Source organism: Myotis lucifugus, unplaced genomic scaffold (assembly GCF_000147115.1).
Source record: "Myotis lucifugus unplaced genomic scaffold, Myoluc2.0 scaffold_156, whole genome shotgun sequence".
Classification (NCBI taxonomy): Eukaryota; Metazoa; Chordata; class Mammalia; order Chiroptera; family Vespertilionidae; genus Myotis; species Myotis lucifugus.
This window is the reverse complement of record NW_005871204.1, coordinates 2,069,926-2,095,259: the sequence shown is the minus strand read 5'-3', so window position 1 is coordinate 2,095,259 and position 25,334 is coordinate 2,069,926. Positions and strand designations below refer to the sequence as shown.

At 38.4% G+C, this 25,334-nt stretch overlaps 1 protein-coding gene across 1 annotated transcript in view; it reads right to left on the bottom strand.

Moving 5' to 3' along the window:
- Window positions 1–25,303, bottom strand: part of PTPRB (protein tyrosine phosphatase, receptor type B) — a 78,845-nt gene extending 53,542 nt beyond the window's left edge. The window contains 9 exon segments of the mRNA XM_023759450.1: window positions 174–440; window positions 5,300–5,560; window positions 8,532–8,801; window positions 10,492–10,755; window positions 12,588–12,594; window positions 12,596–12,846; window positions 13,717–13,992; window positions 24,545–24,818; window positions 25,198–25,303. Coding sequence (XP_023615218.1) covers window positions 174–440; window positions 5,300–5,560; window positions 8,532–8,801; window positions 10,492–10,755; window positions 12,588–12,594; window positions 12,596–12,846; window positions 13,717–13,992; window positions 24,545–24,818; window positions 25,198–25,251 — 1,924 coding nt within the window. The 5' untranslated portion in view covers window positions 25,252–25,303.
- Between the last annotated feature and the right edge of the window lie 31 nt (window positions 25,304–25,334).

Genomic DNA, 25,334 nt, shown 5'->3' with positions numbered 1-25,334 from the left:
TAGAATTCACTGTCTCCTACCCTCATCCCCCCCCGCCCTCCATTTTCATTCCTGGAAGAGCAACATCTACCTTCTGGATGGTACCAAGACTTGGCTTTTAGGAAGATCAGAAATTAACCTGTCTATAGAATGTTTTAAAAATGGAACTCTGGAGGTCCATGTGCTCTTCTTACCTGTCCTTCCTTCCACCACCACTTGTCGGGAAGAGATCCCTCCGCTTACTGTTGTTACCACCACGGAGTAGAGACTGCCTGATTTGAGGGAGTGGAAGCTGTATGTGCTAGTCTCACTGGAGACACTTTCATTTTTGATGACCACATTTTCATGGATGAGTAAGACTTGGTAGAACTCTATGTCTCCCGCTGCCTGGGTCCAGTTAGTAAATAGGCTGCTGGTTGTCCCTTGGTTGGCCACATGCAAGCCAGTCACTTGGGCAGGCACTAAAACACAGTAGACAGAGAGAGGAAAAAACAGATGACATTTAGTCACCCTAAGGAGTGTAATAAAAATAAGTAAAATATGGAGACAGTTTTGAAGATGTGTATCTATATCTATATCTATCTATCTATCTATCTATCTATCTATCTAACTATCTATATGTGTATATATATATATATATATATATATAGGATATATATATATATATATTTGTTATAGACTCTCAGCTCTATTTCCTGTGGCATATGGCAAACTACTCCCCCACAGAGACTCTACTATTACGAAAAAGCTGCCTATGTGGGAAATCAAAATTATTTTGGATCCAAAGATGAGATGACATCATGCTTATTAAACAGTTTTGATTTAAAACTTTCAATAATGAAAGGCTGCTGCTTTTGAAGATTGCTTACTTAATGTGATATTTATCTGCCCTTATCCTATTAGAACTGAAAGACACATCATCTACCTGAGCTGATGGTTGTTATAGCTGGTATTGGGAAATCCCTTCAACTTGATGATTAGGTTGTAGTTTAGAAAACTGGTTAATTCTTTACTGGCACATTCTCAAGAGAACTTTTATTAGTATACATGAAAATGTTACAATAATATAAATTATACTGTCATATAATAATAATACCTACTGAGTGTCTGCTGTGTGCCAGTTATGGGCTCTATGCTTTATAGAGATTATATTGTGTGATACTCAAAACTCTATTAAGTTCATTTTATTATTCCCTTTACTGAGGAGGAAACCAAAGATCATAAAATGTAAGTAATTTAGTCTATATTACAGTGTTAGCAAATAATTTGGGGTTCAAATCCTGATCTGTCTAACCTGTGAACCTGAGCTCTTTTCCTAATTGGTACCTACTGTGATTTCTAGTCTATCCATTGACAAATCTTGAAGTTGGCACTTAATCAACATACATCTTCTCTGTGCCTCTTCCCTGAATTATGATAATCAAAGCAATTGACCCTGGCACAACTCTTCTCAGGATTCTTTGACTTTTGGATTCAGATACAAACATATTTATTAAACAATATTATTTTGGACAAAGATGGTCAAAAGGTACAAATTTCCAGTTACAAGATAAACAAATACTAGGGAAGTACAATATGAATGCGATAGCTAACACTTCTATATAATATATAGGAAGTTTGATGAGAGTAAATTCTATGAGTTCTCATCACAAGGAGAATATATTTTTCCTTTGTATTGTATCTACAGAAGAAGATGGATGTTAGCTGAACTTATTGTGGTAAACACTTCATAATATATGTAAATCAATCCATCACACTATATGCCATAAACTTAGTAATGTATACCAATTATTTTTCAATAAAGCTGGAAAAAACATTAATATACATGATCAGAAAATTCCATTTTAATTCCAAATTTCATGTGTAAAGCAAAGGAATTAATATGTCAAAACAATTTTGAAAAAGAAGAACAAGAATGGAGGACTAACATCATCTAATGTCAAGACTTACTAGAAAGCGACAGTAATGAAGACAGTGTGATACTGGCAAAAGGACAGACACATAGATCAATAGAACAGAATTGAGAGTCCAGAAATAGAACAACACATGTATAGACAATTGATTTTTTACAGAGATTCAAGGGCAATTAAGTAGAAAAAAGACAGTCTTTTAATAAATAGGGCTGAAATTATTAGATGTTCATATGCAAAAAAATTAAACATTGACCCGTATCTCACACACATATAAAATTTAACTCAAAAGAAATTACATATCTAAATTTAAAACCTAAAACTATAAAAACTTTTAGGAGAAAATCTTTGTGACTTTATCTTAAGCAAAGCAAAAATTTCTTAGATATGATATCAAAAGCATGATCTATGAAAAAAACCTTATAAATTAGACATGAAAATAAAAAATGTATATTCTGTAAAATACACTAATAAATTAATGAAAAGACAAACCACAGACTGGGGGAGAACATTTCAATGCATATTTCTGATCATGGGCTTATATCTGGAATAAAGAATTCTCAAAACTCAATTATAAGAAATAAACATGGACAAAATATTTGAAACTATCTTCTTCCCCAAAGAAGATAAATGGATGGTAAATAAGTGTATGAAAAGATGCTCAAAACTATTAGTTATCAGGGAAAGGCAAATTGAAAACATGAGATATCACTACATACTTATTAGAATGGTTAACATTTTTTAAAACACATCTGCTGAGGATAAGGAGGAACTGGAAATCTCATACATTGTTAGTGGGGCTGTAAAATTTTACAACCACATCAGAAAACAGTTGCTTGCAAAGTTAAACATATACTTACCATATGATCCAGCACTATAAGTGGTAGGTTTATTTATTTATTTATTTTTTAAATATATTTCTTTATTGATTTCAGAGAAGAAGGGAGAAGGAGCGAGAGATAGAAACATCAATGATGAGAGAGAATCATTGATTGGCTGCCTCCTGCACACCCCCTACTGGGGATCGAGCCCACAACCCAGGCATGTGCCCTTGGCCAGAATCGAACCTGGGACCCTTCAGTCCGCAGGCTGATGCTCTATCCACTGAGCCAAGCCAGCTAGGGCAGTGGTAGGTTTAATTAAAATGATTCTAAGTCTAAAACAATGTCTTGGACTTCCATTTCTGACAGGATGATGACTCTCCTCCCCCTCCCCCCCAATCAACACAACTACATGTAGTGAATAAAACACAAAGAGGTAAATGCATAAATGAGTTGTCAAGAATGTAAGGAATTCTCAGAGACTTAAAAGTAAGTTATAAAGAGGTAACTGGATAACTGAAGTAGACTTTCATCCTGAAGTCATCTTTTAAACATACATTTAAGCTTTGACTTTATAGCTTTGTAGGATCTACAAAATAGGAGACAAAGTGTAGGACTTTCCCAGGCTGAGGAACTTCGTAAGTAACATTAGAATCCTGAAATGCTGCATTCTAAGTGTAAATAAAATAAATATTCCCTTTTTACTCTCCACATCACCCCAACCTCCTTAACAGTGGATGGAAAAGAAAAATTTTCCTCTGAGAATTCATAACCTCAAGACAGCTTCAGTAAACTTGCAACTTAAATTCATAAGACCTGGATGATCAAAAAATCTCAAGGTAACAATTTAGATTAAAATAGGTCTGGGTTGATAGTAATCCTGTGTACCTGAAAGAATCAAATGAAAAGAAAGTTCTTTTTGAAATCCACTTTCAAACAAGGCATCAAAGAGTTCCCACAGAATAAAATCCTAAGGTATGTGAGTTTACAGTAAAAAAGTCACAAATATTTAAGGAAATAAAGTGCCATGAGCAAAAGGCAACAAACCCAATAGACAACAGAAGTGCACTTCTGAAGATTTCAAATAATTATCAGATATAAAATGTAAAATAATAAGTGTTAATAAGCTTATAGCAATAAAGGAAGAGAATGGAAATATGACTAAAGAGAATCAAAGAAAATGGGTTGACTTAAAAATAGTTTAGAAAGAAACACAGAAAGAATTAATGAACTAAAACAAAGAGCTGAGGAAATTAACCAGATTACAGCCCAGAAAGCAAGTACATGAAAAAAATATATATAATATTCTAGAATACTAGTATATATATAATATTCTAGAATACCAGTAGGAGACACAGAGGGGGAATGGAGAAAAGGCAAGAGCAATATTAGAGAGTTAATAGATGAGAATTTCCAGGATTGATGAAAGATACTAATCTGCAAATATAGAAATCCCAATAATCTTAAGCAAGGATAAACAAAAAGTCTGTACTTAGATCATTACTGTGAACAGCAGAACACCAAAGGCCAAGAGCAGATTTTAAAATCAATCATAGAAAGCAGATTACACATAGAGAAATAAAAATTAGATTGACAGCTAACTTTTTAATGTCAACAATAAATTTCAGAAAGACTCAAATAATATCTTTAATGTACTGAAAGAAAATAACTTTCAACAAAATTATAACCCAGGGAAAATATTTTTCAAAGTGGAGAACTATATAAAGACATACCCAGAAAAACAAAAGTGTAGAGAGTTTGTCAGTAAACATCTCAGTAAAGAAATTTGAAGGATGTTCTCTAAGATGAAGAAACGTAACACAAGATGGAATTTGAGATACAGGAGGAAAAGATGAAGAAAAATTTGGTAAATTGGTGGGTCAATCCAAGGATACAATAATTACATTTTTTTGTGAGGTTAAAAAAGAAGAGAGAAATAAAATATAGGACAACAATAGTATATAAATTGAAACGGGATGTCTTTGATGATGACCTTGCTTCCTATTTCACTTAGAAAATGAGAGTTATCAAAAGATAACTGTTACCACTACATCTATTTACTGTATCTGCACCCATATACTCTCTGTTTCCCATTTGACTCTCAAATTTTACTACTCATGTCATTTCCAAAGCCTAGTCTTTCACTGGTGCTATAGATCCCAATACTTCTTGCTTATTCATAGAATAATGGCAACAATTCTTCCCTCTCTCTGTATAGCCTCACCATTCCTCTTTCTTCTAAAATATGCTGTCCTTTATTCTATCATTAAAAAATAATCCTCCTTTCAAACATACTTTCTCTTTCAGATGCTGCCCTATTTCTCTGCTCTCCTTTGCAGCAAAACTCCTTGGAAATGTTGTTCTCTGCTCTGTTTTAATTTTAGCAAAATAAGCTCAAAGTAAAACAAAACACGGAACTATTAAAGACAAGAGCTGAAATTAGTAAAAATAAAAAAACAAAAAACCAGAAAGGATCCATAAATCAATTCCCAGTACATAAAAGGCATTTAGTGAACATTTATAAGTTGAGTGTTAAAAAATTCAGCAGACAGGATACTTCTAAAGCCTAAAGTTTATAAAGAATATTACCTGTTCTTCCTTTCGTTGAAGATGAATTTTTTAAGTCTCCACTAATACTGGTGACAGTAGCTATGTATTTTCGTCCAGGCACCAGGTCAGTAAAAGTGAATTCTTTGGCATCTTTGGGGAGTGACTTGTGGATGAGCAAGAGGTTTCTGTCCGCTAGTGAAATGATGTATTTTTCCCATTCTGCAACAGGGGTCTGCCACATGATGCCCAGTGAGGTTTCATTGGCATGTTTGACACGAAGCTGGAGGACAGCCATGGGGACTGAGGAAAAGCAATGGAGACTTGGGTCATTGACTGACTCAGAAACACTCACATATTCTTTAGAGCTGTTTTCTTCCATCCACAGAAGTATTCCAATTCAGCATTTCTTTTCTGAATGCTTATGAACATTAAGAAAAAAATAAAAACTCATCACAAGATATTTCTTTATATGACAAACAGAAATAAGGATTTAAAATAATACTATTGGAAAATATGGGGTCTCTCATTTTTGGCCACATAATACTTTATGAGTGCTTATGTCTTCATATGTATTCTATGATATGAAAATATTTCATTTGATCTTGTCATTCACAAAACCACAGAGGGAGATCCATGTTTGAGTACTTTGGGAGGATTAGGAGTGTCTGTTGCCTCCCTAGCTTGGAAAGACAAAGTGATTTTCCCCTTCATTTCGAAGGGAGGAACACTGATGTGTTCATGAAAGGGAGAGTAATAATAATATAGCTGGTAACTAATAATAATGTTTAATTAAAGACTCCAATTATCCAAATAACTGAAATTTCTTCCACTTTTTATTATTAAAACTTCTAGGAGACATTGTTAAGAGTAAAGTGCTAATCCATAAAACAGAATCAAGTGTGCAAAATTATCTTGTGAATTTTCTGCCCACCAAAGACATTTTCTGTAATCTCCTGTGATAACAATGCCTTCTTCTAGAATCCCTCTTGAAGGACCAGCCTGAGTCTCTACTTGAAGAAGTGTCCCTCCTTTCAGAAATATGCACATGGTAATTTGCTTGATTTGTTTCTTTTTTTTCATCACAGATTTGCTTGCAAGCAGACAACGTATCATGAACATTCCTCTCTATTAATGCAAACTTTTCGATGTTGGGGTCCATGCTTTCAAACTTTGTAAGAGCTTGTTGAGGTTGGTAAGGCTTCTGTTAAACCATTCGCTGTGAATTTACTTGGGGGTTCTCTTTCTTCTCCTGGTTTCCTTTTTTCTTACTCCTTCATCTATGTGTTCCTGCTCCAGTTCCAATAACTCATTAGTCACTTCCTCAGGAAGCACCTCTGGGAGCTCAATGTCATCCTCATCCACGCCCAGGTTAAAGTTGATTGCCACCTCAAACACAGCTTTGCTGATTTTTACAACCTCCTCACCCTTGGCAAATCCTTTGAAGTCAGGGACAAACCTCTTGAATTTCTTCTTTCAGATGCCATTCATATACTCCTTGGTGATATCACCCCAATTCGAAGCAAGGTTCTTGATGAAGACATAGATGTTGAGTCCTTCAAGAGTTGCATCTGTGTTTTCTCAGTGTCTTCCTCAGCTGCAGCAGTAGCCTGGGGGGAAATCCTCCCCAGGCCCTTCAAAGCTCCTATGACTCCTTGGTCTATTCATTGGATCAAAGAGGTGGTGTTGATATGGGATGAAGATCACCAATGAAAGGAAGAGATCCAGGAGCATTACCAACAATAAGCAAAATCTTGAAAGGTATGTTATTCTCCAAACATAGCAATTCAGGAAGGCATTCTGGAAGAGAATGCACAGTGGCAGTGTGTGCCTGTTGGTATGCTTGAAGGTCCCGTGACTCTCACTGTGCCAGATCACAAAGGGTTTTCCATTTGTAGCCTGCAACATTGTTCCCACGGAAGAATAATAGTCCTTAAAAGCCTTGAAACCTGGCACTGACTTGGCCTCCTTATGGATAAAAGTCCTTTTAGATATCTGTTTCCAGAATAGGGAGGTTTCATTTTTATTGAATATTTGGTTTGGAAAGTAATTTCCTCCACAATCAGCTTATCTAGAATTCCCAAACATGCTTCTACCTTCACATTGGCACTCGCAGACTCACCAGTTACATTCACATTATGTAATGAATAATGATTCTTGAATCATTTAAATCACACAGAGCTAGCAGGAAATTCAACATCATAGTCGGGTCCAGCCTTTTCTTCCAACGTCGCAAACAGACATTCTCCTTTGGCCGTGACTGTCATGGTGCTAAAAGAGATATGCTTCTGTGCCTGGTCTTCCATCCAGGTCATTAGAAGTTTCTCCATGTCTGATATAGGCCCTTCTCTAGTTTTTGTTAGTCTTGCTTCTTTCAATGGAACAGATCCTTTAACAGCTTCCATCACCTTGTTCTTGTTCTTCAGGATGATAGCTATGGTGGAATGGGACATGCCCGACTGATGAGCAATAACCATCACTGATTTTCCACCTTCGTAGTCCTTAATCACTTCAATTGCATTTCCAGGTCAATCTCTCTAGGTGGCCTCTTCCTGGCAACATTAGCAGTGGATTTTATACACTTAGGAGGCATGACGAACAAAACAACACAAGATTAAATTAAGTACAGAACAAATAATGCAGTAAACATGAGATGTTTGAGGCTGCTTCTGCTGTAACATGACATACTGTTTTACAGCAACCTTTTTTTTTAATAAGTAGATAAAATAATGTTCACATTATGTAATGAATATACAAATATACAAATCAGTAACAGTATAGTCAATATACAAGTCAGTAACATAGTAGCAAATATATACATCAGTAATACAGTCTTTTATTATCAAGTAGCATGTACTGCACATAACGGTATATGCTATGCTTTTACATGACTAGCAGAGCAGGTTTGTTACACCAGCATTACTGCAAACATGTGAATAATGCATTGAGCTGTGATGTCACAATGTTTATGACACCACTAGGTTATAGGACCTTTTAGCTTCATTATAATATTATGAGACCACTGTTGTATATGGTGTTCGTCACTGACCAAAATGTTGTTATGCGGCTCATGACTGTATAAAATAATGGTGTTACTAGTGGAAGAGATTTCTAATGTTCTTATTTGACAAAATTAAACATTAGTAACCCTATTTCAGTCTGAAAATATATAACATCTAAGATTCAGAAAATGACATTGACAGCTACCTGGGTTACTTGGTAAAGGGACCAAATTAAAATTCCATCAGTCATTAGCACCTTGATAATTGCTTACCTGTCCTGCCTTGGCAACGCTTAGAGTTCTTCAGATTTCCACTCTCAACAATGACTTCTACCTCATACTGTCTTCCCGGTATGAGCCCTATGTCATCTATGACATAATGTGTTTCTTCCTTTCCCACGGTGATGTTGTGCAGCACCAAGGATTCATTGAAGAGCAGGATACGATACTGCTCCCAGTCTCCAGCAGGGGGCGACCAGCTCACTACTAGGGACCTCACCGAACCATTGCTGTTTGCCTCCAGGTTCCCAACTTTCTCTGGAACTAAATGGTGAGATGATGTCAAAAAGGAGATACTAAAAACCAAAAATAAGGATACTTATTCACTCTTCATGGGCAACAGGAGATACGAGACCTAATATCTGCAACTCAAACCATTTCTATCCCCACCTGATGTTCGTGGATTGCAAATGAGTGTTTTCTTTCCTCACTATGAAGACAGTTGACACTCCAGTAATGTATGCCCGACTCACTTTAGTAGTATATCAGTAATGCGATCTTCTGCAATACTGTTAATTAATAACCTACTAATATGAACGCTGTTTGCACACCAGTTCTAGAGACAATATTGATGTTGCATCTAATGACCGCGACATTGATGGATAGGGCATTTTTTTGAAAAGACTGCATGTTGTGGTCATAAAATATTCCTCTTTCAGTTGAAAAACACTAATCTTGCAATACAGCTCTGATTTTATTCCTTTGCTCAAAAACATTCACGGTCTCTCCATTAACTGCAGAACAAATCAAGTCCTTGGTGTGGCATTTGCAGTTCTCTACCACAATAAGCCTCCATATCCTTCCAGTCTTCTGACTACTCCCGCAGCCACTCTCCCTCCTGCCCCACTCTCTCTAATGCTGGCCTCCCGGAGCTTGCTCTGCAGACATGTAAGCCTCCTGGACTCTTCTGCCTTTGCTTATGTCATCCCTCCCACCTCAAATCCCCTTCCCTTGTTTCTCTTCAGGAAGTCTTTACTGCTCTTCTGAAAGAAATGTTTGTTCTCTTGTCTCTCTGGACTTATGGTTCTTACTTGGGGTCTCTAACAACACAGAGAATGGAGTCTGAAATCAGACAGCCTGATTTCAACTCCAGCCACACTATTTACTGGCTGATGACTATGGACAAGTTATCTGTAAAACTGTGATGATAATAGGACCTTTCTTGTGAGAACTAAATGAAATAATGGCGTAAAGTCAGTGCCTGACGCATGGAAATAGCAACACAATTACCATTATTAAAATGTACTGCCGTATTTTTATTTTGTGTGGCTCTGTTCTACATTTGTGTGATTAGAACATAATCCTTAAGAGCAAGGGGGTCAGCAAGTAAATATTTCAGGCTTTGTGGACCATTATGGTCTTTGTCTCGTATTTTTCTTTCTGTGTTTTTTGTAAACGCTTAAAAATGTAATAACCACTCAGCATGGGGCTATATTTGGCAGAAGGATATAGTTTGCTGAACCCTGCCATTTTAACAAATCCCAAAGCTCATGCTACAATAATTTACACATAGAAGGCACTGGATAAATGTTTGGTGACTTAAATTAATAAAATAATTTAGTGAAAATATGGTTAAGTGCTAACTGGCCCTTACTATAAATGCTGATTAGAAATATTTCATTTATTAGTATCAATGCGAATGCATTTTTGCTACTTAAGTGGTGTGATGTGAAATAGCACAGAGCAGAGCCAGTTATGTAAATCAGGCAGGAATCAATCCAAACACATTTGCTTAAATAACTCAGATAAATGCAATTAACCCTCTGCTTTACTCTGTATGTGGGGCCTGACCACAGACACCCTCAATTATGTAGATCTACATAATTGGTCTACATAATATGGTCTACAATTTGTAGACCATACTTCCCAGGTTAGGGAAGGAGTTTTCCTTCTCTTCTAAGATGGATCAGAGACTGATTTGGGCAACCAAGGAATATTCTGGGGCAAGCCTCACCTGTTCTGCCCACTGCCATCTTCTGAGCAGACAATTCACCAGAGACACAGCTGATGGTAACTTGATAAAGTCGTCCAGGGGTTAAGCCTTTAAATTGGGTTTCTGTAACCTGGGGTGCTAATGTTCTGGAGTCTGTGATGGTCCCTTGGTGAGACAGCGTGATGTTGTAGGAATCCACATTTCCAGGAGGTCTCTGCCACTTGACTTTTAGGGAGGTCAAAGTGCCATCATTTGTCACCTTCAGATTTGAGACTTCTGTGGGGGCTAATTAGGAAGACAGGATAAGTGACTTTAACTAAGATAGCTTAGCAGTCTTGTGGCCAAATTTTGACCTGAATTTTATTTCTATTTTTTTAAATATATTTTTATTGATTTCAGAGAAGAAGGGAGAGGGAGAAAGAGATAGAAACATCAATGATGAGAATCATTGATTGACTGCCTCCTGCATGCCCCCTACTGGGGATCGAGCCTGCAACCCCGGGCATGTGCCCTTGACAGGAATTGAACCTGGGACCCTTTGGTCCACAGGCCGATGCTCTATCCACTGAGCCAAACCAGCTAGGGCTGACCTGAATTTTAATCTTGACAAGCCACACTCCCTGCACAGAAGAAAATGACATCTTCATGAGGCAAATATAATACTGCAAAACCAAAGAAAGGCTGTCTGGCTGGGGGAAAGAGCACAAACGTGGCAGTAGGAGTTTGAATTCTGGCTCAGACTGAGTTGAGTTGGCTGGGCAGCCCTGGGCAGCTCTGCCCATCTCACTGAGCCTCGGGGTCCTATTGGTAAATGAGCACTTGGTCAAAATTCTCAAAGAGGTCGTCATCTGCCTAATTTCTTCCCCTCTGTATGTATCTAATAATAGCAAGTACATAATAGATTGGTCAACTGATTGGCTAAAACAAAATTTTGTGTGCTAAAAATACTTTATTTTTCATTTTAAAGGATGATAAAATTAAAGCTTTAGGGTTGTGTCAATGACTCACTGATCCCGAAATTAAAATTATATCTTGTTCTTCCTTCTACTCCTCCTCCTCAAAAAATAAAATAAAATAAAATTAAAAAAAGTTGTGTCATTATTTCATCAATGGAAAATGATCACAAAAGAGAGATATTTTGGTGAATATGTTTTCTACCTCTTGCTCATGCTGTATTTTGGGGCTTCGTTAATGGCATAATATAAATTAACAACACTTCATTAAAAGAATGAGTTTGCACAAATCAGTTAGAAGCGTAATTTGCTCTTGATATACGTAAACAATTCTTAAGGTATATGGAATATCTTTGTTGGGAATGTCTATACATTTTGAGATGTGATGTGAAAAGTATATGTAAATGTATGGTATCCAAGTACATTCCCACAAGCCTCTGAAAGTTCCAGAAACTCTCATCGCTAGAATAATTTTTAAGGCACTACATATCTGAGTTTATGCTAAAATTAGATAATTTCCCAAGAGAGTGTATTTATGAACACGTTAGAAGATTAGAATCTACTAAAATGTAAGTTCCATGAGGGCAAAGACTCTGTCTCTTTTGTGTGTTGTTATATCCTCAACGCCTAACATACAGTTCACACCCAAACAATATTGAGTGAACGAATTAGTGTGTATGTGAATTATTCATTAAAACAGCACACATCAGTTTATCGGGCTATATTAGGCTGTGAGACAGGTCCTGGGGTTCTGGGTCTCAGGGCATGTTTTGTTGGGCAGAGCTTTGGGGAAATGGCTGTTTCACAGGAGTGGGTCTTCACGTAGTGCTGAGAAAAGTACCCTGGTTGACGGTGAGTGAAGTCACAAGGGCAGTGGAATCCTGGTTAAGAGAAGAGAGATTGGCATACTGAAATGAGAAGCTGGGACTCTATCAGTAATTAACCTGCTACTTCAGAATGCTGCCAAGGGCTAGTCTACACTTTAGAATAAAGGAAACCCCTCTTTTTCTAATTAGAAAAGTGGATACATATTAAGGGCCTTCTATGATGTATGAATTTCAATTTGTCCTATATTATCATTATTCTAGTCATTAATAAGCCTTGTTTATTAAACATTTCCCTTGATTTGCACATCATTCTTGTTCAGCTAGCTGGGGCACTTACTCGTCCTGGGCCAGTTTCCACTTTCGGTTTTGCAGCCCTGCAGCCTCAGTTACAATGGTGAGGTTGTAGAGGTGGCCAGATGTCAGTCCATGAAAGGTGTAGGAAGTAGCATATTTGTCCACAACAACGTTATGAACTAGGATCCCTTTATCCATTAGTATCAGCTGGTATCTTTCCACATTCCCAGAGCCATGGGACCAGGAAATCAGGAGAGAATTCGTTTTTGCTGAAATACCAATATCTTTCACCGGGGATGGCACTAATGGGACAAAACGCATTTGCAAAGTGTCATTCATAACTTCCTTGTAGAAGACACAGACACATTTAATTCAAAATTGCACATTCATGTATGTTTCTCTGTACATCTAACTTGTGTGATAAGTAATGAAAACAGCACTTTTGAGATTTCACCAGAACCTAGATTCATGCTCTTTTCAAAGTCCACAGCCTAAAGCTACATCATAGTTTATCTGTTTGTCTCTCCAACTTCATATAGTGATTCTGTAGTTTTGCCAATGAAGTACGATGTGGCATCGCAGCAAAGGGAAAAAGAAAAAGTAAAGAACTAAAGGAGAGGAAAAATGGAAAGAGAGCAATAAAGCAGGAGAGAAAATGAGGCGAGAGTGAATGATAAGAAAGACAGCCTCTTGTGGGAGGAGATGGTGAGATATCATTGATCTTAGGGTGTCTGGGTGCCAGCAAAGACTTGTTCCAAGCATGGAGATCTTTAGAAAACATCATGACTTGATGTGATGAGAAGAATATACAAAGGAGGAAAACAGTTAACAAATTAGTTTTATGGCACAAACTCGGAAAATGTTGTTGTCTAAAATTTGAGTTAGAAGGGCCATTAGGAAACACTTCGTTATTTTGGAGAGAACTCTAGACCCAGAGAAATGCCATGATGTGTTCAAAATAACCCAGCAAGCTAGCAGCACAGCCACACCTCCTTATTTTCGGTCTAGTCTTTCCATTCTATCACACAACATTGTGCATGTTGTATGTATGTATGTATGTATGTATTGTGTACCTATCTTTGATGTGGAAGCATTCTTACTTCCATTTCTTGAACTTAATATAATGTGAAAGGAGCATAGACTATTAAATACCCAACTACCTGTAATCTTACCTGTTGATCCATTGATATGAATTGTAGAGGACCGTTTATTTCCAGAAACAGCTGTGATGGCAATATTGTATTTACTACCAGCAGTAAGGTTAGAAAATGCATATTCATTCCATGAAGTACTCTCCTGAATTTGGGCCTCCTGCATCTTTTGGTGACCATCAAGTAACTGCACCTCATACCAGGTGACTCTTCCGGAAGAAGGAGTCCACCCAAAGTGCAGGCTGGTTGAAGTAGTCTTCTCTTTACTGATCTCAAACCTAGCAGGAGGCAAAGGGTCTGCAAGGCAAAAACCAAGAAAGAGAAGGTGGCATGAAGACTTCTGCAAAACATGCTTACCTTGCTATAATCCAGATTCATTGTTCTTAAAACATCTGTTGCCCATGAACAAATCAGCATTTTACTCCACTTCCGAACTTACCATTTAATTTAAAAAAAGAAACCCACTCAGCTACTAGTCATATAAAGTCCTTTTTCTAATAAAACTTTTTGGTTGAGACAATTCTGAGTTTGGAATTCCAAGTAAGGTGATATTGTCTTTGGCTTGCAAGTTCAGCACTTTTCAAACATTGACAAACATCCAGGCTATGCCTGGTAAATTATGAAAATCAACAGAAAATACAGACATTAAGAAATAATTTTGAAAGCTGTACTCAAATTTTTCCTTTTAAGGTTGTGGGTTTTCATGGCTAAGTATAGCTAACTTCTGGTTGTTTTAGATATCAGAAACCCACAAAAGATATAGACCTGATTATGAGCCTAGGCTAGGTTTGCTCACCAAAATGAATTCTCTCAACAGCTGGGATTTCCTATGTCACTAAATTTTCAAAATTTGAGTTCTGGGACATATTGGAGCTACTGAGGCCCCCAGAGTAGGTGGAAATCGGTTATCCTGCACCCAGCTGTTCACTTAGCTTCAACTCTCAAAGCCTGGGTCAGTTTGCAAAGTCCCATTTCCCATGTATCGAATCTTCGCTATGGAACTCGAAATAGGATGAACAGCATGTCTCCAGGTTAGCAACTAAGTCAACAGTGTTTAGTGAGCAGAGAGACCATTTGAGAAATGAGACTCTCCCTACCCTGAATGCTGGGAGTAGAAACATTGAGAGACATTCACATATGAGTAATTTTCAGAAATTCCACATGCTTCTTGGTCTAGGAAGTGGGATTAAGATAGGGAAAACTAGATTCCAATAGTCAGGTCAGATATTTTAGTGGCATGGCTACAGAGATCTCAGTTCTTATCTATCTCTTGGAAAATTATAGTTTTCTCACAAAATGACTACAGGAATTCTACAATGTTCTTAGAACAGTATATATTTTTAAATGGTGCTTGTTTGTGACACTAATATTAATACAAACAGGACCAAGCTAATCTTACTCTGTATTCAAAAGGCATTTATGATCAGAGAGTTCATAAGACTATCTATGGGTAACCTAGAGACACCATACATAGACTAAATTCAGCCTGTGATCTATATAATGTGTTTATGTTTTTGGCTATGATTTATATGAGCACATGATACTGCAAAAATTAAATAAACCACACAAGATTTTATAACATCATCAATTAACAATAATATACATGTTAGCTGACAAGTAAGCTGAGGCAGCAGTAACTTTAAGAGCCAGGAAAGCACGGGTGAACTTGGAGGACAAGACTGTGTAGTTTACACCCCAGCCCAGCACAGGTTCACCTGAGAGTGTAGGCTCTAGAAACTGATGACTTGGGCTTGCACCCGGCTCCCCTGCTCTGTAGCTGTGTACTCCGGGCAATTCCTGAACCTCCTGTGCCTCAGCTGTCTCATCTATGCAATGCTGATGATAATACTATCATTTTAGTAGAATTGCTATGAAGATTAAATTGAGTATTTTATCTGGAGCACTAAAAACAGTATCTGTACATAGTAAGTGTTCAGTGTTAGTATTATTATTACTTCTATAATCAGGAGAAGATCTTGTCATAGAAGCAGGAGGTTGTAGTAGCACAGAGCATGGGCTTTGGAGTCAGAAGGAACTCAGTTCAAATCTCAGTTTCATCGTGTATCGGTCATAAGACTTTGGGCAAGTAACTTCGTCTGTCTAAGCCTCCCTTCTCCCATCTGTCTGGGGAATATAATTATAGTACCTGCATTCTTGGGGTTTTCAGGAGTAACAAAATACAGAGAAGATTTTACCTGGCATACAATGGGCACTCAGTGATATAAATTTACTCTGTCTACTTGGTCATAAAAAAATTCCTCTGGCCCTAGCGGGTTTGGCTCAGTAGAAAGAGTGTCAGCCTGTGGGCTGAAGGGCCCCAGGTTCGATTCCAGTCAAGGGCATGTACCTCAGTTGCAGGCTCCGGCCCTGGTTGGAGCATGTGCAAAGGCAACCAATGGATGTGTTTCTCTCATGACAGAATCAATGTTTCTGTCTCTCTCTCTCTCTCCCTCCCACTCTCTCTAAAAATCAATGAAAAACTATCCTCAGGTGAGGATTAACAAAAAATCTCTCTATATAAAACCCTAATATGCAAATAGACCGAACGGTGGAACAACCGAACAACCAAACAACCGGTCACTATGACATGGGAGCGGGGCCGCCAGTAGACAGGGGACCGGGGGCTGTGATGGGAGGGGCTGGGCAGGGGCACAGAGAATGGGCCGAGACCCACCCCTGTGCCCACCACAGCCTCGCTGCCCATAGTTCTTTTCAAGGTGCACGAATTCGTGCACTGGGCCCCTAGTAAATAAATAAGAACAAATGTGAGCACTTCTTTAAAAAAAATTCCTCTGAATAACTGAAGGCAAAAGTGGAATACAAGTTTTTAAATCAAAGTGATAAAAGCCTTAGTTGCTCTCTTCATGAAAACCAATCTTGAGAAAAATCTTACCAATTTATTCCCATGAAATAACTCTCTAACCCTTAAGATAAAATAAAAAATTCCCAAGGTGGTTCGCATTTAAAAGCTCTGGAGGAAAAACAGTTGTTTTTTTTTATTCCTGGCAATATTATTTCTATCTTAGATAATAGTCTATAATTAAGGACATCATAACAAAAGCAAAGAACATAATTATCCCTCACAGAAAGTTTTCTTATTATCTGGCAAGGATGGTATTTCACTACCATAAGATTCTAATAGCCAACAAAACTCAAGAACAGCCTTGTCATAGCCAACCGAGATGATACATTTTTGCTGAAGAGGCATTTTAAGGACAAGGATGAGAGGGACAGCTGCTTTCCAGGGATAGTTCCAATGAGATCAATACCGTACCGTCATCAATGTCTACAACTGAGCCAGATAAAGGCCAAAGAAAATGATGTTATGTTCAGTATAATCTAAACATATATAATCTGCAAAATAGGAGCTCCAGAAAATGAATTTTAAGGTTCCGTGCCTAGAGGGTGAAGTTCAAAAATGCAGACTTTATCTAATCTCTCTGAGCCAGAAAACAAAACAGTCAATCCTTTGTACATCCGCTAGAACAAAGGAACAATGAGACTGGGAAGTGCCTGGGCTGCGAGAACCTGCACTGGAAACAAACACTTAAAACCCCATTTATGCTGTGATAAAGCCCTTTGCTGGCAGCTATCCACTATTGCTATGCAAGCGGCAAAGTTAGTTTTCAGACATCTCAAGCTAAGTCCAATGAAAGCTCTGCTGTATTAAAAAAACGTTTTCAATATTTTATTAGGTACTTCCATCCAGGGTGCTAATTTCATATATATATATATATATATATAAAATGCTATTTGGAAATTTAGTTATGTGTCTGTAATCTTCTGGACTTATGATAAGTTGTATGTAATTAGAAAACCCCACTTAACTTATGTAATGTATGCTGATGGCTAGAGGTATCAATGCACATAGGTATGCAGTATAGCCTTTCTGGTTTTTCCACCCAACACTCTCATAGACAGTAACCAGTGAAGTATTATCTATATAAATAATAAAAGCCTAAGGGACTGTTATGGCAGAACGACCAGAACGACCGGTCACTATGATGCACACTGACCACCAGGGGGCAGATGCTCAACGCAGGAGCTGCCCCTGGTGGTCAGTGCGCTCCCACAGGGGGAGTGCCACTCAGCCAGAAGCCGGGCTCACAGCTGGCGAGTGCAGCAGCGGTGGCGGGAGGTGGCAGGAGCCTCTCCAGCCTCCGTGGCAGTGCTAAGGAGCAGCGAGCAGGCTGGCGGTAAGGAGCGAGGGGTCGCCGAGGGGTCCCAGACTGCGAGAGGGCTCAGGCCAGGCTGAGGGGACCCCCGCCCCCAGCCCCGTGCATGAATTTCCTGTACCGGGCCTTTAGTAAACTATAAGAATTGTTGAAAACCATAAATCAATAATTTAATCTCAAGCAATACATCAAAATTTATCATTAGCCATAAATTTAAGACATCTTTGTGCTTCTGCGTTTCAGACAGACCTGAAATGCCCAATGCAAAGTGCTGCCATATTCATCTGCCAGATTTCAGTGAATCTACCAGTATTTGGAAGTCCTAGAATTCCGTAAACTGGCTTGATGTCAATCCAACTTTTCTGTTCTCAGAGGAAAAGATGAAGTGTAGCTAAATTCCTGAACCAAAATGAATTCTTCCTTTTTTTTCATTTTTTTTTAATGTTACAGGAAGAGGGAGAAACTCATATATACATATAATGAAAGCAATATTTTCTTAAAAAATTCTTTTGCATGGCTATTAAAATACCTTTTGATATAGGAATTTCCAGAGTGTTTAGAGTTCAAATTGATAGTATTCATTTTGGAAATAAAATCAACCTTATCACAAGAGTGCAGGCACCCATGGGTTAATACCAAACGCTCTTCTTGAAGTCATAATAGCACCACAGCCTATCTGTAAGATCTGAGAGTTTACAATAGATTTTCTCAGTTTTGAAAACCTGCACCAACGGATGGTTTGTGGCTTTTGCCCTACAGAACAAAGTGAAAAAGCAATTGCTCACAGTCTCCAGTTAATTAAATACATCTCTTTTACTTTGTGATTGTTGCTGTTTGACTATACTAGTCAGCTTTCTGACGTCTTTTAAGATGATATTCTATATTATGCCAACACATCAGGTTAACATGCATTTGATTTATCACCTTAATACACTAGAAATGCAGTTCAGGCAAGAAGGAACTTCCTTTCAAAGTTTTAACAACCTTGAAAGGGAAATTAAAGCTGTTTTTGACAATTATTTGCATCATCATTAAGTGCAGGATGCCCCCCCTTATTTTCCAGGTCATCATATTTGGCTCTACACAGGTAATTAATAGATGGTCTGCCATCTGAGAGTTTACAGTTTACTCAGGCAATTAACAACTAACAAAACCTGGGTTCAAATCCCAACACTGTCCGTTACAAAGGTGACTTTAGGCAAGCTGCTGACCTTTGCTGATGCTCAGTTTCCTATCTACAATGGGACCCACAGTACGTTGCAGGGTTTAAGTGCTAAGAGGTAATGGAGGTAAAGAGGTAAGTGCAGCCCTCACACATGTTGGGCTCCCAGTAAATGGCAGTTGACTTCTCTGACAAGGTCAGAAAGATGTCAGAATTATTCTTTATCTCCCTGGGGGATTCCAGCGAATTGGTGTCTGGGAATGGAAAGTGAAGCAATTTTTCTGTGTTCTCCTCTCATTCTGTCTGGACAAATTAGATTTTATTTATTTCTTGCTAACCTGTAGAATGCCATGCCCACCAACAGAAGTCAGACTAATGGAGGACGCTTCCTAAGCACGCAAAAGAAGATCAAGTTCAGAGCAGTAAGTTGGTTCGTTCCCTATATGCAGCTCAGCTTGACTTTAGAACTCCTGAAATAGACTGCAAGTAGCTGATTGCTAAATACTGGCATCCATCACCAAGAATTCAAAGCAATTGAAAATCAATCGCTGCTAATAATTTATAATTTCTTCACACTCTAACACATTTAATCATTATTCCACCTTTGTGTAGGCTACACACACACACACACACACACACACACTTATTTTGTAGTATTTTTTTCCTTAAAAAGTCAACTTGGAAAGTAATAACAAAGTGTCATGTAGTAATTTGAAAGAACTAATACCAGCTTAAGAACTATGTCCGTTTTTGCAGAATAGTGGAAAGAATTGGAGTTGGATGCAGTGAATTGGGGTTCAAGTTCTATGCCTATCCTCTATTAGCTGTGTGGATTCGTGATCTGTTAATTCTTAGGAATATCAATCTTATCTCCAACCTGAAAGTAATAATAGCAAACTTACTACACACTTAGTATGTGATAAAAACCATTCTAGAATTCATATGAACCACTTAAAGACCCTATGAAGTAGGCAATATTTTTATTATTATCCCCACTTTATAGATTGGGCTTGGGGAGGTTAATAACTTGCCCAAGGCAACTTGTCAAGTAAGTGATGGAGGCAGCAGCTTTCAGAACTCAACTCTTAACCACTCTCCAACCCGGGCCTTCATAATACTCCCTCACAGGACTGTCATAAGGATAAAATTAAACAATATGTGGTCAGTGTAATATTTATTTTATTTATTCAGATTTGACCATGCATAAAGAGGAATGGTACCAACATTTTGATGCCAATGAAAAATAGAAAAACTATGCCAATAGCTCTTGAACTCCAGTGTGCACTGATTCACTTCGATATTTGTTTAAAATCAAATACCCTAGACTGCATGCTTTCTAAATTCATTACAGGCTGGGCAGAAGCCAAAAATATGCCTTCATAACAAGCTCTGCAAGAGATTTCGATGCAAATAGCTTACAGAAATCATGGCCTATGTTTAAAGCTATATAAGTGTTATGGGCTGAATTGTGTTCCTCTAAAATTCATATGTTGAAGCTCTAACCCCCAATACTTCAGAATGTGACTGTATTTGGAGATAAAGCCTCTAAAGTGGTAATAAAGTTAAAAAGATTGTTAGGGGAAACCCAGTCCAATATGACTGGGGTCCTCATAAGAAGAGATCAGGACACAGACAACACAGACAGAGGGACACCACGTGTGGACGTAGTGAGAAAGTGGCCACCTGCAAGCGAATCAGAGAAGCCTCAGAAGAAACTTGCTGACACCTTGATCTGGGACTTTTAGACCTCAGAATTGTAAGAAAATAATTTTCTGTTATTTAGACCATTCAGTCTGTAGTATTTTGCTATGGAAGCCCTAGTAGGTTAGTACAATAAACAACATTTTGAAATGGAAATAATAGCTGATATGATGATTTGGTAATTACAGCTTCTAAAATGCTTTTTATTAAAGACAAAGGAGTTAACCATATTAAAAGTGCTGATTTTTTCCTCTCATGAATAAGTAGGTGAAACTAACTAACAAGAGGGCATATACCGCTAAGATATTCCTCCTATGGGTGAAGTTCCCTACCACTAGTCTACTTCCCTGGGCTCCTTAACTTACCCAAAAGCAAGGAGAATAGGCCGTATTTTTAGTATATGTATATTTTCCTACTAAAATATTCATTTCTTTCATTCATATTTACTTGTCTATCTATCTATCTATCTATCTATCTATCTATCTATCTATCTATCTATTCATGCATAGATCCAACTATTAATCTATTCATTAACTCATTCATTCATTCACCTATCTAGCAATCCATTTAATCAATATTTATTGAACCTGTACCATGTACTAGATGCCATTTTAGTTGCTAAAAAACTACTTCTTATTGATGGGAAGATAAAAGCCCCCAAAAGTTCTAAATGAAAACCAGAAAATTTCATTTAAACAAACTCAAATGTCCTTAGGATGCATTCAGGTAAGGACATATGAAATGGTCAAGTGAATTAGTATCTGAAAAGAGAAGCCACAATTCAGCTCTAGAGAGTTCTAGGAATTTGATGGCCCAGTTTTGCCAAATTTTCCAATATTTTAAGAGAATCCATACATCTGTTTTTTTATGTAAATTTTCCATTTTTTAATGCTGGTGAAACAAACTGAACTCTTCACAAACACTACGTGAGCCAAATAAGACAGCTATTATGTAGACACCTACACATCCCTAGGGGCTATCAGTTCTCAGCTTCTGCTCAAAACTGAGGACACAGTGTTGCAAAAGTGCGGGGTTCTCCAATATCAGCTCTCTTCATATCTGATTTCTGATGAAATCACAACTAAGTAATTTGGCTTTCAACTTATTATGGTTGTTGCACAGATGTTTTAGTGGCTGAAGAAACCTGAGACCTTCCCAATGTCTTCTCCGTGGTCATGAAAGCATGACATACATTCAGGAGGCAGGGCAAGGTCTTCACCCAGGAAAGAAGCGGCAAAGGTCTGACACCACCTTCATCATGACCTTCTCTCACCTCTGCACAGCCTTGCAAGGGCACCATGTATTGTTTGTCGTCTTTATATGCTCACCAATCACTACCTGATGTTGGTCACTGCAGTATCCATGCTCAATAAACATTTGCTGAACTGAATATGAATGCACACATTTTGCTGTTCCGATTTAAAAGCTGGAGTGAAAATTGGTTGTTGCTGAAATAGTTTTCATTTAGTTAAAATTTTGATCTTTAAGGTCATGGCTACATGACACCAAAATAACTAGTTCTTTTAGAAAATTATTAGGAAAAACAATCAGACAAATCACACTTGGGATGATACAGAGATAATCCAAGTAACTGCTGCCTTTCTAGCCAGGTCATGCCTTGCTCTCACTCTGATTTATTGCAGCCCAACAAGACAGGCAAATTGGTATAAAGATAGCACATCACACTTTGAATGACTTTTCTCTTTGAAGTTATATCTCAGAGTTTGTATTATATACCACTAGTTGGTCCTGTTTTATTACACTAAAGTATAATTTGTAGATCTCATCTCTGTAGTTTAGCAATTAATATAGAGGAGTACTGGTCCTTTCTCTTAAATAAATGAAAAATTCACACATATCCTTAAAATATAGATGGCACTATTAACAAAAAATAAACAACCAACCAAAAAATATCCTCCTTGAAACCTGATTTTAAATCTTAAGTTTCAAAAAAATGTTTACTTAAATATAATTATTTGTTAAGTGTGGAGAATCCTAAGAAGAGTTATACCATCATACAAATAAGTGTGAAAAATTATCATTATACAAACATCACCTGCAAGTTTCATTCTTCATATTCATCATGGAGCACATAAAATTTGTGGTGTGAAGTGTACCTGTGGTACTGTAAAAGTAACTCCTTAGGAAAAATGATGAGAACCTGAATGCTAACACATTGGATGCTGATGAAGTCTTTTTTTTAAAACTCGACACAGTTAATAAGATTGAAATATTTATTACATTTCACAAATGTCTCTGGACTTGAAACACCTACATGTATAATTAAATTGAAAGGGCATTCTAACTAGTAACCTCCACACTATGTCCTTTTCCATCAACGTTTATTTCCAAAAAGTAAAACCTATGGGTCAAGTGACTGTATTCTGGCTTATGAATGTCTTCATCCTTTCTCCCATAAGCTTCTGAAGGCTCACCTATTTTTTAAAATCATCTGGTCCACTCAACACAGATCTTATCAAATGTAATGCATACATCTGGAAGTTCTGTCATAAATTTCACAGCATTACCAATCTGAATGTTCACAAAACTATCCTCACATACCAAGAAACCAACAACTTTATGACTAAAACCCAAGTTGCTTAAACTTCTATAAAATATTCTAATTACATGGTTGATTCCATTCTTTGATTCTATATGAAAATACAACTAAGTGTTTAACAAGTGGTATTTCTTTCCAATTTAAGTTTTTGCAAATCTCAGAAATTATTTAAAAGTTCCATGTGAAGTACGTCAAGTGATGTAACTGGGCATTCTTAACTTTTCTTCGAAACATAAGAGAATTAATATTCGCTTGACTAATTTCATGAGCCCATTTCCTGATCCTGAGAACGGAAAGTTCTCACACCTCATTAAAGAACTCTAGCTGAAGAAGTGATCTTTGTTCAGGCTGCATGTGAAAGAATAGTAAGGAAAAGACAACACATTCCTAAATTTAACTTCTGGAATTTTTCAGTTAAATTTGACTTTCTAGATAAAAGTAAGTCTTCACTATTGCAATAAATAAAGATAATGTTAAAAGGAAGATGAATGAAGTCATAAGACATCAAAGTCGTTAGAGAAGTTAGAACACATCTGGGGGTGGCATGGGGATTAATGAGGTAAGGTGCATGCGAGTCCCTACCTAAGTGGCTGGCACTCCGTAAGAACTTGGAGCTAAATGACCAAGTCTACCACTCTTATTATTCAGATAAGCAAACGGAGGCAGGAAAGACAAACTTAGCATGCATATATGCATGGAAGAATTTACCAAAAGTGTAAAGAAAATAACTGACTTCCAGTGCAGAGTAACCAAAGGACGTTCTCTGATACTACACAGTTTTAGTTACGTAATACAAAATTATTTTCATACACTTGTTTCAAAGGACTTGTCTAATATTCTCTTATGAATGGCTCTATTCTACTCCTGAAGATTTTATATCCTGGTTCCAAAAATAAAACTAAGTTGAGGAAAGGCATATCCCTAATCATTGCACTTCCATTATTTATTCTAAAAACATTTACTTATAATTATTCCAGGGCTTGACAATTTAATGGATTGGAAGCTCAAACCACATCACTTTAACAGACTCCCTCCACAGTGTCTCTTTGCTGTATCCTAGAAGCGAAGAGTCCGCTGTTTTCAGCACTAAGGAACTCTCTGAAAGCCAACCGCGCTGCTTCTGGCCAGACCTGAGGACATTTCTCTCCACAGGCATTTTTACCTTTATTTTTTGTATGCCTGGGACTCAAATGAAGCACCAGCTGGATGAGGCAGGGCTGGCCATCCAACAAGCACCTGTCACCCCTTTACCTGTTTGCAAGACCACAGTTCTCTCTTCTCCATCCAGAGCCACAATCCTGAAGTTATAGACGGTTCCCGCTTGTAAATCCTTGGGGTTACATTCATAGGTGGTGTTGTCTATCCTCACGGGGTGGCACCTCGTGAACCCCGATGTGTCATTGCTGTAGATGAGGCTGAAGTTACAGGGCGGCCCCAGAGTTCTCCACTGGAGAGACGCGGCCCGGCTGGAGACCCTGGACTCGGTCACGGTGAAGTTACACCTCGCCGGCTCCCCCAGTCCGGTCTGCAAAGGAACCAGAGACAGCAGCTGAAGCCCGCAGCCTGGGCTGCCCAGGAGCAGCTCCACCGCGAGCTCCCCGCGACGCCACTCAACCCTCCCCCCAGTCTCAGCGCATCCCGGGGCGCACCCCGGGGGGAGGTGGGTGGCAACGTCTCCCTGGGGCTCCTTCCCCAGAGCAGCAGGAGAAAAAAGTGGCTTTTTTGCCTTGGACAGTCTGGCTGGAGGCTCAGAGGAGGATCTTTCTTCCCAGGGGAGATAAAGAAATCCAGCCCCCTCCCTCCCCAAAACATAAGCGAGGAGACCAGAAAGTGGGGTGCGTGGGAGTTGGGTCCTGCGGGGCGGGCCTGGCGCGCGTCGGCCCGCGACCTCCCCGTCCACTCACCTGCAGCAGGCTCAGCGCGGTGCACAGCGCCAGCCCGGCTCCCTGGCTCAGCATCGCGCTCGGCGGCCAGGGCTTCCCTCCCTGGCTCCGCCGAGGGGCTGCGGTGCCCGGTGGCCCCGACGGCCGCGCTGGGGGCC